Source organism: Lemur catta, chromosome 9 (assembly GCF_020740605.2).
Source record: "Lemur catta isolate mLemCat1 chromosome 9, mLemCat1.pri, whole genome shotgun sequence".
NCBI lineage: Eukaryota > Metazoa > Chordata > Mammalia > Primates > Lemuridae > Lemur > Lemur catta.
The window spans coordinates 39,333,884-39,347,558 of NC_059136.1; the positions used below are offsets into that span (position 1 = coordinate 39,333,884).

At 41.5% G+C, this 13,675-nt stretch overlaps 1 protein-coding gene across 2 annotated transcripts; it reads left to right on the forward strand.

The window, feature by feature from the left end:
* The first annotated feature begins 5 nt into the window (after positions 1-5).
* Positions 6-13,427, forward strand: C9H8orf76 (chromosome 9 C8orf76 homolog). 2 transcript variants are annotated; one of them, XM_045560536.1, is made up of 6 exons: positions 6-162; positions 2,860-2,955; positions 3,728-3,871; positions 7,517-7,974; positions 11,189-11,321; positions 13,102-13,427. In XM_045560536.1, the coding sequence occupies exons 1-6, from the start codon at positions 46-48 to the stop codon at positions 13,297-13,299; spliced, it is 1,146 nt and encodes a 381-aa protein (XP_045416492.1). In that variant the 5' UTR covers positions 6-45; the 3' UTR covers positions 13,300-13,427. The 2 variants fall into 2 exon arrangements, with proteins under 2 accessions (XP_045416492.1, XP_045416493.1); XM_045560537.1 differs by having other exon boundaries at positions 7,568-7,974.
* The last annotated feature ends 248 nt before the right edge of the window (positions 13,428-13,675 follow it).

Genomic DNA, 13,675 nt, shown 5'->3' on the forward strand with positions numbered 1-13,675 from the left:
GCTCTAGGCACCGCCCCCTCTCTTTGCCCCGGCCGTGGGCGCGTTATGGAGACCGGGTGCTGGTGGTTCGGCGGCGAGTTCGAGGACTCGGTGTTCGAGGAGAGGCCCGAGCGGCGTCCTGGACCGTCCGCGTCCTACTGCGCCAAGCGCTGCGAGCCGCAGGTGAGAGGTGGGGCCTCTTGGCCTCGTCCTCCGCGGGTCCCCGGCCTTCCGCGCCTCAGACGCCCCACGCCCGCGCGACCCCAGACTCTGGCTGGCTCGGGTGTCTGCCGCCGTCCTGCTCTGACCTGCCCCCACGCAGACCTCCCCGTCGTCCCTTCCTCTCCGCGGGGGAGCGGCGTCCCCGGACCCCGTCCCGCGTCCGCGCGGGAGATCCCCGCGTTGTCGGACTCCCCCCCGGCGTGTGGCCGGTCTGGCCGCGGCTGGCTGGCCTCCCGCCCGCGCCCTGAAATCCCCGGCAACTCCCGTTTGCCTTCGCCGATCCTGCGGCGGGGAGCGGGGGCCTCAGAAATGCGGCCACCGCCCACTTCTCAAACCTTGGTGTCGCCTGTCCCCCAAATGGTGGCACTCGCAAACTGGCCTGCCCCTTTTCAGTGAACTTCCCCAGCTCACACTAACCCCGTCTGATGGTCAGAAGCGTTTACTTATATCCCTTTCTCAAGGTACATCTTAAATGCCGCCTCCTCCAGGAAGTCTTTTCTGATTCCCTCTTCCAACCAAATAGTTTTGTCTTTGGCCCGCTCCCCTCCCTTTAGCCTCTGTTTAAAGCGCTTGTTAGTATCCTCATCCAGGCAGAGCGCTCAAGTATCGCACAAGAGTAGGTCCTTAACTTGATGCCCTCTGCAGTGCCTAACAGTTGTTCATAGTAGGAGCTCCATAGATATTCTTGAATCAGTAGAATATTACTTTGTACTTCATGAGTGTAAAATAAATTTCATCTCACTAATCATAACTAATATTTGTGGGAGACTGAAGTGTTCCAGGCACTGTGATCGGTTCCGTTATATGTATTGTCTCATTTGCCCCTCACAGTTGTACTTAAGATGCGGGGCACTCGGTAATTACTGAATTGTATTTTTGTTTTATTTCAGTTACATTTTCTCCCTACCACATGCAGAAGTCTTTCAAGGTGACCTGCAGTGCTCCATCACGTAGACCAAAAACAGGACATGGGCTTGGGAAGTCATGTGTTGGGGAATAAAAAAGCTTGAGTTATGAGATAGAAAGAACCCTTGAATTTTAGTGTTGGCTTTACCAACTTGGCCTCTCAAGGTGTCAGTTCCTTATCGGTCTTTTGAAAAAAATAATACTTGCTGGCTCACAGGGTTATTGTGAGAGTGAAACAAGATAATGCATATGAAAATACTTAGTCAGAAGTTCTGGTTTGTATGCTTATAAAGTAAAATCTAAAAATCACTTTAGAATTTTTTTGCTGTATGAATATGCAAATATACTATTTATAAATAAACTCAGAGACCTTATTCAAGTCATGTTGGTTTCCCTCATTATAAAACTAGGAGTTTGGGTTAGAAGGTTTCTATTGTCCCCTGACTGTTCCCATGCACTTAGTCCCCACCCTTGGTCACAGCTCTTCCCTCCTTCCTCTTATCAGAGGGGGGTATTTGAAGGCATCCCTTGTCAAAATTCTTGCAGGCCTGCAGGTTATGGGGGAGAAGAAAAGTAATCATTTGAAAGCCAGTTTTGCTTGATTATTTCCCAGTAGGATAATGAAAATGTGATGGAGGTTTATAGGTATGTAGTTGTTGTTCAAGAAGTTAGGATTGGCTAATCTAAAACAGTATGTGACTAGAGAGCAGTAGAATACAAAGGAAAATTAGGGGTTAAGTACATAGACTGTTGTTTTTGAGTTACACCATGCATGAAGGAGCACAGAGAAACTGGGGCCCAGCTTTCTCCTGTGATGGATCAGGCTAAGGGAAGAAGCTAATTTTACAATGATAACAAGGGGCACTGATACTCAGACAACTCTTTTAGAAATAGAACCAAGCAGTTTTGATGTAATAGTGGAACAATCACAAGGCTATCTACGTTTGAATTGATAGCATTTAACTGGGGATAGACTTTATTCAGCCTTGATATGTTTTACTGTGGGTAAAAGGGAGTATGAGGGACTTTTTTTAGAGCTGAAAAAAGTGGTGTACAGAGTGCCTTTCATCATACCTAGAGTTCTTTATTCAATAGGTAAGAAACCTCAGTCTCACATTCATTTCTATCAGAAGGATTTAAATCAGTAGGAAAGCAAATAAAGTATCCCAGCTGGGCATACTGAGAGATGTCCTCAGACTTCTCTCCTGTAGGTCTTAGGTATTTGATTGTGTTGAAACTCCCTTTCAGCCTTAATTTCTGTCTCCTTTGATTAGATTCTGCTTTTTTGCCTTTATGGCATTTTCGTGTAGCACCATAATTGTAATTCTTCTTTCCTATGTCCTTTCAATAAAGAGTTGTCAGTCTGCTGTTCATTCACTCTAAAATTTGTCTACAAGAAAACACATCTCATTTTGAAGAACCAGTGTGAACTGTGCTAGATAAATGTAGGTTCCCAGGCACCACCACCCTGTATTGAAAATGCTGTAGGTAAAATCACATAGTTGTGTGCTGCTTTTTTAGAGAGGTATCATGTTATTGGTATGTTTATTACTTGTGATAATTTTAATAAAAACTGGGCCATCATTAAAATTGTCATTTTTCCTCAAGTATATTCCCCCTCAGTCTGATCCTGAAGAAGTATGTCTTTTTTGAGGTTTAAGCATATATATTATGGAAAATTATATCAACTTCTGAATATGAGGTGGAAAACCATAGCTTCCCTCTGTAATATGCTGTTTTCATGATTTGTAGTGGTTTTATGAAGAAACAGAGAGCAGTGATGATGTTGAAGTGCTAACTATCAAGAAATTCAAAGGAGACCTGGCCTACAGACGACAAGAGTATCAGGTAGAATTCAACATACATAAGTTTGTGGTGCTTGAAGTAGCCTCTTAATATATGAGTTACAGCATATGTAAATAACAGTGTACAAAGTTATGAGTGTGTTTATGAAGATGAATTTAATCTTTTATGATGTGTGCTTACAGTCTTAGACTCCCAAGTTTCTGTCCTTTTCTATGTGGCTGTATAGAATTTGTTTTGTTTCCTGTAACTCCAGCAAAAGGATCCTTTTGGGGTTCTTGTAGGTCTGTTTCCCCAGGTTCTGTATGTCATTATGTGGGAACCTCCAGTACAGATATTTTATAGTGCCACAGGAGCAAAGCACCCCAAAATGTGTAAGAAAAGGGAGGAACTAACAATTAGATGTCAGATTGCTATATGTTACATATATACCATATATATATACACGCACATATCTCATTTCATCTTCATGAGAATCCTGTTGTTATTTTGCTGATGAAAAGGTTATACAGCAAGTTAGTGGCAAAATCAGGATTTAAAGCCTGGGATATTTGGCTCCAGAATGCTTTTTCTGTTATACCATGATGCTTTCCATGGTGGTAGTGGTTATATTCTCCAGCCATTCCTTCTCTACCTTTTAGGAGAATAAGACTGACTAGAATACTCAAGTCGTCTTTAGTTCATTGTGGAGTCTGTTGGAACATTACCTTTCACCTAGGGAAAAATCGTGCCTACACTGAATCCTTTTTTCTATTATGTTTTCACCTTTCTTTTCTGCTCTTCCCTTCATGTCCTTTATTTAACAAATAATTGCCAGAAAGCACTTCAGGAGTATTCCAGTATCTCTGAAAAATTGTCCTCTACCAATTTTGCCATGAAAAGGGATGTCCAGGAAGGCCAGGCTCGGTGTCTGGCTCACCTAGGAAGGCACATGGAAGCGCTGGAGATTGCTACAAACTTGGTGAGTGGTTCCGTTGCTTTTTTCACAGATGTTCTTATACCAAGGGCAATTGAATAGCTTATTTTCTAAATGCAAAACAAACTTATTGCTAGGAGCAAAATCTATGGGTTTGGATAAGCAGAAGAAAATTGTCAGTAGTGTAAGAACTTTATTATGATGAACAGTTTGGAGCTCTAAACATAATCATTTTGTTCTGTTTTTCTTGTGCTATGGTCAAAATTCTTTATTGCCTGAAAATCTCATTTGCAGAGGTTTTTCTCTTGTTAGGAATAAATACTCAGTGGGCAAGGATTATGAGTGATCTGTTTTCTTCATTAGATTTGTTTTAAACTTTATTTTCCAAAATTTCTGCAGTGAGCATATATTACTTTTTTAAGCAGGAAAAAGTTACAAAAAGTGACTAAATACTCATGACAAGCTTAATAGTCGTTTTTATTTTTAAGTGGAATTTGCAGAATTTTTTTAAGGGATAAAGAAAGGTAGTTCTTTGAAATTCTAGTCTCTGCTTGTTTTTCTTTTTAGATCAAGCCATTTATGGTTTACTTGTATTGATTTTTGTGTAAATTTTGTATGGGAATTAGTCTAAATCAACCAATCCTAGTTTATGGTGACCAGTTTGCTTCCTCACAGGGAATTAATGAGGCACTGTGGCACTGATTTTGAACCCTGTGGATGTTGCTGGCCAGAGGTCAGCCCAAAGTATGCATGCAATTGAGCTGTCACCCTCCGTCTCATTAACTAAGAGAAATCCCTAAGCTTTGCTTGCCCAGGGGTTCACTGCGTGGGACCTCAGCCTCTTACAGTGTGAGGAAACCTTGGTGGTAATTGTCTTAAGAACATGGAAAACAGCTGTGTTTTGTTCTTCCTCTTCCATTCTCTACAAATTGTGGGTTAATTCATAAGCTGGAAGATGGATCGCTTTGTTAAGGAAGCGCTGGCATGAACAGTGAACTCAGTGGAATTTAATCATGTTCATTCCCAGTCTTCGTGATCTGCAAGTTAACAGTGCTTTTGGCCCTTTCAGTACCTTTTTCTAGACTTGGTTACTTTTCTTTTCTCCCATCAGCTCTCTTTGTAGCATCTCTTGCATGTCACTATTGTGTTTCATCCTCTTTGCCTCGATTGTCAAAGGCAGTGGCAGCTACATTAGTGGCAGGGGCTGAATTCTCTCTGGTTCCTTGTAGCTCAGTAAATCTCTGTTTCTGTGACTCAGAGAAGGATCTGTTGTCAGTCAGATGCCAGAGCTTGGGATGTTAACCAGGCAGGAGGAACACCAGTCAGAAGACCTTTAGCACCACGTCAAGACTTTCAAAACTGTTCATCAGGCACCCTGTTGAGGAGAGAGTGCTGGGCTCTCCTCAAAACAGACAGTAGCCTCGTGGGTCTCACCCCTTTCTCTCAGTTTCTTGCACATTATCTCAATGAACTGTGCCTGGCTGCTTGGTTTTCTTATTTCCTGGTAACTCATGTTTTATTTTGTTTTTTAAATTTCATCCCTATTTGAGGACCCTCTTTTGTTTAGCTCTGGCTCATGTCTGTTTTTTGTTGTAGTGGTTATTTTCCCCTTGCATTCTGTGAGAGGACTGGTAGGTTTGTAACATTGAATAAAATAGACAGCAAGTCTTGGAGTGCCCATCAGGATACGAACATTGTATGCACACAACATCTGTTGAAGTTCACCTCTCTTCTTAGTGATGTTTAGATAAAATTTATGATAGGACTTATTTCTTAAATAATCAGAACATTTTCTTATGGTGGCTGGTGTGCTTACATGATAAACTGTGGTAAGAAAATGTCTTTCTGATAGTGGATATCTCTTTCATTTATCCTCTTACACATTTATTTCAGCCCCACCATTTCCCTGATTCTGGGTTTGATGCTAAGAAGACAAATGAGCAATATCTATATCCTGAGCATACAGTGTGCTCACCTAGTGTCAGGTGTGTTACAGCTAATACGTGTCAGTTGTTCTGAAGTACCCTTTATTCTGTGGCTTCCAGTATAACTGACTGTAGTTCTGCCTCTTACCAGCCGTGTGGACCCAGGCAAGTTATCTAACTTCTCTGTGACTTCCACTGCCTCATCTATAAGATGGGGATAATGATAGAATCTATTTTAAAGGATTGTCATGAGGATTAACTGAGTAAAACACTTAGTGCCTGGCACATGGTAAGCACTCCATAAATGTTAACTGTCATCATCATCATTTTATTACAGAAGGAGTTGTAGAATTCTGGAAAAATCCCTCAAACTCGTTTAAAATGGAATTGAATTTCCAGAGGGGAGTTTACTAACCATGCTGTCAAAACCCTAGTATCAAAATCATGTTAACAATCTCCACCCTAACACACATTTGCTTTCTCAGTATGAAAATGTTTTGAATCATATAAAGCACTATAGACTGGTTACAGAAGAAAGGTAGCATTTCTTACAGATATAGTCTATACATGTTGCTTTCCTTATTATAAAAAAAAAGACATGATTTGCTTTTAGAAGAGTCATTACTAAACAGTTATTAACATCTCCTATGGCCAAGGAGCTTGTTCTGTACTAGTTATTCAGCATTGAACAAAAGCTCTTAAGAAGCTTAATGATCTGTTGGGAAGGACAGACGCTAAACAATAGCAATGATAAAACAAGGTACGTTCTGTCTTTGAGAGGGTATGGTATCACCAAATAAGTTGCATGGGGCTTTATTTCATATCTCTTCACTCAACACAGGCATATTTGGAGCTTCCCACAGGCTTTCACTTGCTGGTCTGCCAATGTCTTTGGGCTGTATACTGGGCAGTTTTGCTCCTATTTCATGCTCAGTGTAATTCTGTGCGGGAGCTTGATCTGGATGCTGGCAGGCCAGGCTTTCCTTAGACTTTACATCAACTCACAGATTAATTTTAGTCTGCCATCTGCTCTCTGCAAACTTTAACTTAGAAAAAGCAGGCCTGTTTTTCCTAACCTAGAGGGCATTTGCCATCTGGCAGGTTAGGTAAGAGGTGGTGGCTCTGGTTAAGGAGACTTGAAAAGGATTTTCTGATGAGAAGGAAACCAAACAACCCCCTTTGGCCAAAAATAATTGGCCTTGGTAATAGTTGCCAGGGAAAGCATTTGGATTCAATTATGATGCATCATGAAGCACTGAGAGCTTCAGGGCTATCCTGTTTTAAGATGTTTAAGCCAAATAAAATTTGGAAGTGGAGTTTGTTCAAATCCTCAAGGAAATTACCATTTGGATTTTTAGAAAGCCTCAAATATTACAATGGAACCATTGGGCCAGGGTCTAAGAAAATTGGCCTGCATCTTTCAGATATCTGGCTGAAGACAAAGATTATAATACAAGTTGGAAATAAAATGATGTTTATTATTTTTGGTGCTGAACGTTTGTCAGGCCACTATCACATGAAATGTTATTAGGATATTAGGATGTGTGAGAATGGCTGGTGACTATTTTGCTAGGTAGCATATATTTCTTTAGGTTTATAGTTTTAAACATGAGATGTATTGAAATATATTTAGTTCACTCTACTTATATAGCTACTGAAAGATACTTCTGATTTATAACATATGTAAATTGGGTTCTTAGACATCCTCATTTTTATGGAAAATACCTTGCAGTTTAAAGAGTTTTAACCTTTTTTTTCTCCTTAGGAAAATAAAGCAACCAACACAGACCACTTAACCACTGTGCTCTACCTCCAGTTTGCCATTTGTTCAGGTTTGCAGAACTTGGAGAAAACAATTTTCTGCCTGCAGAAACTGATTTCTTTGCATCCTTTTAATCCTTGGAACTGGGGCAAATTGGCAGAGGCTTACCTGAATCTGGGGCCAACTCTTTCAGCAGTGTTTGCGTCATGTCAGAAACAGAACAGTTTCACCTCAAGTGACAAAACTATCGAATCCTCCTTTCCACACTCAGGAAAAGACTGCCTGTTGTGTTTCCCTGAAACCTTGCCCGAGAGCTCTGTGTTTTCTATGGAAGCAAGTAGCAGTAATAGCCAGAGAAATGAGAAAGCTCTTAAAAATATCCAAGCCTGTGTGGCAGAAAAGAGAGAAGCAATGATGATAGAGACTCAGATGAAAGCATGTGCCTCTTTTATACGAACCAGGTAAGCTAAGAGTGGATTAAATAACACATGGTAATAAGCTCAGAGTGAAGGTTTTATTTTTCTAATTTTAAGCTTCAAAAACTTCTAGGCTAGACACTTGGTATTTTTGAATTTTTCCTACAGTCTAGACAGAATCCTTGGAACATGTTGGTTCAGTATGTAAGATTTGGAAACAAAACTACATTTGTTCAAGAATACAACCTGTGTCATTGCTCAAGATAGAATGTTAGAATTGGAAAACATTAAAATATTAGGAAAAGAAAATTAAATGTATAAAACATTGAAAAATGGAGAAGAGATATTTTAAAGAAGGAATTGTTCAGTCATATTCCACAGAAATCTACTAAGAGGAAAGTCTGCTCTTGTGTTTGAATTGCCGATAATGGGAATAAGTGATGCTTAATTATTCTATTGAGAGTTCCCATGGTTTGTCCCTAGGGACTTCAAGTACTTTATATCCTAAAAGCGTAAGAGTCTGATGCAAGCTTGGGGGAATATACTTGATCAGTTCTGTAATTTATGAGCTAAGCAGCAGGCTCATGTCTCAAATGATACTAGAGAACATGCAGGTTTTTTTTTTTAATCTAGAGAATTCAAGAAAAATTAAAGTGAGGCTTACTGAGAAGTCGCGTTTATTTGGTGAATTTAAAATGTATTCAGTAGGTGCTTATTTACCGTTGACTATGTCACCTTAATTCAGAAGCACATTGAGTACAGCTGCATGCCAGGCATGTGCTTACTGCTAGGATCATAAAGATGGTTTAAAAAGCAGTTTCTTTCTTTACAGTGCTCACTATATTGGGGAAAATGTATGTCTGGTGACTGGCAGCAGAGGTGCTACGGAGACCAATATACGGGAGCTGTCCGTGTGGCAGAAAGAAGGAAGCCCTTACACAGGGGATGATCCTTCTGCTAAACGTAGGAACACTGGTCAGTTGCCACTAAAACTGACTATGTAAAGAGAAAGAAAGCACAGCCCAAAGGGCAGAAGCTCCAGGGTAGAACAGTACTGTCCCATAGTCTGGTGGCAAGAGTAGCATTGGTGAGCTCGAGGAAGGCCGAAAACCACGATGCCAGGGTGGCAGAGTAAGTAGGAAGTAGAACTTTGGAGTCAGATCTGGTTTTGAAGAACTTAGTAAATTGTTGCTATTGAGTGAATGAGTTTACACTCTTCCTCTTGCCAGCTGGCTGACCTTGCACAAATCTCTAGTTTCCTCATCTTGATAGATAGAGAAATGGGGAGAGTGCCTGTTTTGGGGGATTGTAGAATTGAAGTATCTAAAGTACTTATGGTACTGCACAGCATATATAGTAGGCACTTGGTAAATGTCAGCTAGTAATACTTTTTATATTTTATTTTATTTTTTGCTCGAGATATTAAATGTCATCTTAAAGGGTTTGTTCCTTGTACTGAAGGCCTGGAGAGTATTTGAAGTTTTTAAATATTCGAGTATGTGATAAGAGCTGGGATTTGGAGAGCGGTCTGGTGGCTGGGATGATGGATTAGAAGGAAGAGTTTGCAGCTAGGGACACCAGTGTAGAAGCTCTGCACTAATTGGTGGAAGGTGATGCGGGCCAGACGTAGGATAGTGCAGTGGTAATAAAAAGAAGAAAAGGATGTCACTGCAGGATGGAATAGACAGGACTTAGTGACCAGTTGAGTGTGTGGGAAGGATGGGAGTAAGGAGAACAGAGGCATCTCTGGAGAGTCTGTCTTGGGTACGCAGGTGGTGGTGCCTTTCACTGAGATAGGACACATGGGAGGACAAGCAGAGCAGATTTGGGGTGGAAGGTAATGATTTTTAGGCTTGAAATACTGAAATTCAGGTGCGTGTGGGACATCCAGTGAGAGTTCCTCATTAGGAAGTAGGAGTCGAGCTCAGAAGAAGGGAGGTAGAGATTTAGAAGAATCAAGAAAGAGATCATCTGTCATGATAGTGGGAAGTCAGGTAGGATCAATGCTGAGGAGAGTGAAAACTAGGAGGTCCTTTGTGCAGACAAATGGTCTTTTTACCTGTGAATTAGGTCATGCCCCTCTATAAAACTCCAGTGGCTTCCCATTGCACTTATATCAATACCACATGTCTTTCCATGGCCTGCAAGGTTTTATTTAAATTGGTCCTGTCTTTTTTTCGCCTCATTTACTACAGTTTTTTCTCCCTGGCTGTTTGCCAGCCACAGTGATCTTAATGATTCACAAGCATGTCATGCTAGTTCCTGTGTCAGGGCCACCTCCTCCCTGGCCAAGTCCTTTGCCCAGATGTTCTCCCAGCTGGCTCATCGTCAGTTAGGTCATAACTTGAACAGGCTGTTGGGGGAGCCTTCCTACACTGCCCCATCTGAAGGAGATGCTGCCTCTATCCTGTCTTTGATTTTTTTTCATGGCACTTGTCACTGTCTGAAATTACTTATTTGCAGTCTTCCTCCTCCCATCCCATGAGGCAGGTACCTGACCGTTGCTCACCAACAGCTCTCAGTACCTAGAGCAGTGGCTGGTACATTCCTCAGAATGTGGAATAAGCAAACAGGAAAGCCAAGTGCTTCTGGGCCTAGCAGTAGGGACCAGTGAGGCCTGAGGAAACTGAAAAAACCTGCACATTCAATATTTTAAAAAGCAATGAGAAGGAGTCAAGTGAGGAGGACAGGAGAGAGGAAGAATGAGAGAGGAGGCCAGGTTATGATCATGATGGGGAAGTTAGTGGTAAGGCAGTAGTCAGCAGAGGGCCATCAAAGATTTGGCCCTGCCTTGGATAATTGAAGGGTGTTAGTGAAGCTAATTAGTCCTTGAGGTCACTTTGCTGTGGGGGCAGGGAGATGGGAGGGTCACAGAACACTGACTTCAAGGGAACAAATCCAGAACGCTTGTGTGGGAGGAGTCTTTGATCCGGGAGCTTGTTCTTGTCACTCCGAATTACTTACCCTTTCAATCACTTGGCTTCCACAGGAAGCTCTTTTGAGGTGTTGCTCCCTAAAGATTTCTTTGACAAGCATTGGTCTATTAATTTTAGAAAAGATGAAGCTCCAGTGTAAAGTTGGGCAATTTATTCAGAGTAAGAAGCTTCAGGGATTCAAATGAGAGTTTAAGGGAGGGTAGGTACCTTCTTTTTAGCCTAGTAGGACTCACATCCGACTGAATGCCTGGGCTCTGTGTGAACATTTCCTCCCTGCTTTCCTTTAAGTGGAGCCTACACATTGGGGCCGTTCGGTTTTTCAGGCTTTTGCTTCAGCTTACCCAACCTCAGCAGACGTCGTTTGCTTTGGAGAGGAACTTAAGGACTCAGCAGGAAATTGAAGATAAAATGAAAGGGTTCAGCTTCAAAGAAGACACTTTGCTGCTGATAGCTGAGGTGAGTGTATCCCCTCGGGTGTATGTGAAACAAGGCATCATAAATATTTTTCCTGGCTCTGATACCATTTTTTAAAAAATAGGGCCAATCTCATCGACTGCAGGACTTCTTTGTCTCTTCTTTATGAGCCTTTTGATCACTCAACAGTCACCAACGCAGCCTCTTTATATCATTCCCCTGTAGCAGGCTCAACAGCAGGGGACGTGTTTCATCTATTGTCGGTGCTTGTTCGTGCCTGCCTGCCTGAACATCATAAATGCCCAAGAATTGTTTGTTTCATTGCTGAATGAACGAGTTGAATGAATGCTCACATTTGTGCCACAGTTTTGTGTATTTTTTTCCTCCATTCATCCTCATTAACAGCTTGTGAAGATAGGTAGAGCTGCAGTTGGGGCTCGGAGAAGTTGTGACTTGCTTAAGGTCAGATTTCCAGTGGCATAGCTGGCCTGGAGATTGTGTTTGCCAGCTGAAAGTCCATTTTATTTCTTCTTCATTCTTTGAATGTACTTCTAAGCATTATAATTTGAGTTTTCATGAACATATTGGATCTCTGGGTTTGCAGGAATCTTAGAGATCATCTAGTCCAAATCCATATGTGACTTAAATTCCTCCACAACATCCCCACTAGATGGCCACATAGTCTTTCATGCCAAATGGTATGAAATGTTTTGGAACTTAATTTTAGTTCATTGTCATTACCAAAGGTGAAGCTGATTATTTAGCGGGTTCTGGTACAAGCTTTCTACAGCCTACTTTTGTGATGTCTTATATGAAAGAGAAACCAACCCAGAATCTTGGGACACGATCCTGTGTTCCTCTAGGCCTGGTGGTGACCAGTAGGGAGCAGTATTGTGCCTTCATTGGGTAAACGCATTCCGTAAGTCCCCAAGATTGCTTTGGTTATAGAGGGATTGGAGTCTGTTTCAGGGTCAGGAAAGGGTGGGTCCACCTACTTGTTGCTTGATTGTTTGCTGCCTTTGACTTCTTTGGAAAACTTCTAGGAGGCAGGATCTATGCCCCACACGCGGCAGCAGTTATATTCTTTCTAGGCTCTGCCCCACCCTTTTCAGCCATTTACAGGAGGGAGAATCACTTGCTGTTGCATTTTCGCCAATAGAATATGCTCTTGATAGAAAAAGGTTGACTCAGTACTCCCAGTAGACCAAATATTACTGCTGCCTCATTAGTACTTACATTAGTTCACTCAGGGAGGATGAGAGTAGAAATATGGGATATTTTAAATATGTCGTCCTTGGATAACTACTTCTTTTTTTTTTTTTTTTTTTTTGAGACAGAGTCTCGCTTTGTTGCCCAGGCTACAGTGAGTGCCGTGGCGTCAGCCTAGCTCACAGCAACCCCAAACTCCTGGGCTTAAGCGATCGTACTGCCTCAGCCTTCCGAGTAGCTGGAACTACAGGCATGTGCCACCATGCCTGGCTAATTTTTTCTATATATATATTTTTTTAGCTGTCTATATAGTTTCTTTCTATTTTTAGTAGAGACGGGGTCTCGCTCTTGCTCAGGCTGGTCTCGAACTCCTGAGCTCAAACAATCCGCCTGCCTCGGCCTCCCAAGTGCTAGGATTACAGGCTTGAGCCACCTCACCTGGCCGGATAACTACTTCTAAACAGACATCTTTTCAGTATGTTGGAAATGTCTCCTGGCTGCTAAAGTATTTTCTGCTCTTGTATGAAAGCCTTTACAGTTGATAAACAACATAATCTTCCATCCCATATCTGCTGCCTCTTTAATGGGATAGTTTTCTTTTCTCCTGCTACAGGTTATGGGAGAAGATATCATCCCAGAAAAAATAAAAGATGAAGTTCACTCAGAGGTGAAGTGTGTTGGCTCAGCAGCCCTGACTGCCTTGGTGACCGCATCCTCTGAAGAATTTGAAGACAAGTGGTTCAGAAAGATCAAAGACCATTTTTGTCCCTTTGAAAATCAGTTCCATACAGAGATACAAATCTTGGCTTAGTGGTCCATTTAAAAACAAAACAAAAAACATCTTGCCCTGTATTAATTGTCCTTGTTTACTTCAGACAAGATCCACTGCTAATCATAGAATATAGTGAATTAAAAATGATTATTTATGTTTTATAAAAATGGCTTCTCCCAGATTGTTTATACTGTGTTCCTTTATTTTTTTCTTTTTAGATTTTTGCTGTCTCCTTATAATTACTGAATCTTAGGCCTATTACCCCTTTAGAAGATATCTGCTGGGAAGGTGTATAAGGTAGGCTTTTAGATCTGTGGTCTTTTAAAAACAGTTTATATATGATAGCTACCAGCAGTGTAAGAATCCACACTGATTAGGTAAATTCATCAGGAATGACCAAGAATGTTGAAATGTG

Excerpts from the sequence above, each read along its gene's own strand:
- C9H8orf76 (XM_045560536.1), top strand. The coding sequence starts at position 46 with ATGGAGACCGGGTGCTGGTGGTTCGGCGGCGAGTTCGAGGACTCGGTG. Across the intron at positions 163-2,859 it reads CCAAGCGCTGCGAGCCGCAG|TGGTTTTATGAAGAAACAGA; the intron begins GTGAGAGGTGGG and ends CATGATTTGTAG. Across the intron at positions 7,975-11,188 it reads GCCTCTTTTATACGAACCAG|GCTTTTGCTTCAGCTTACCC; the intron begins GTAAGCTAAGAG and ends TCGGTTTTTCAG.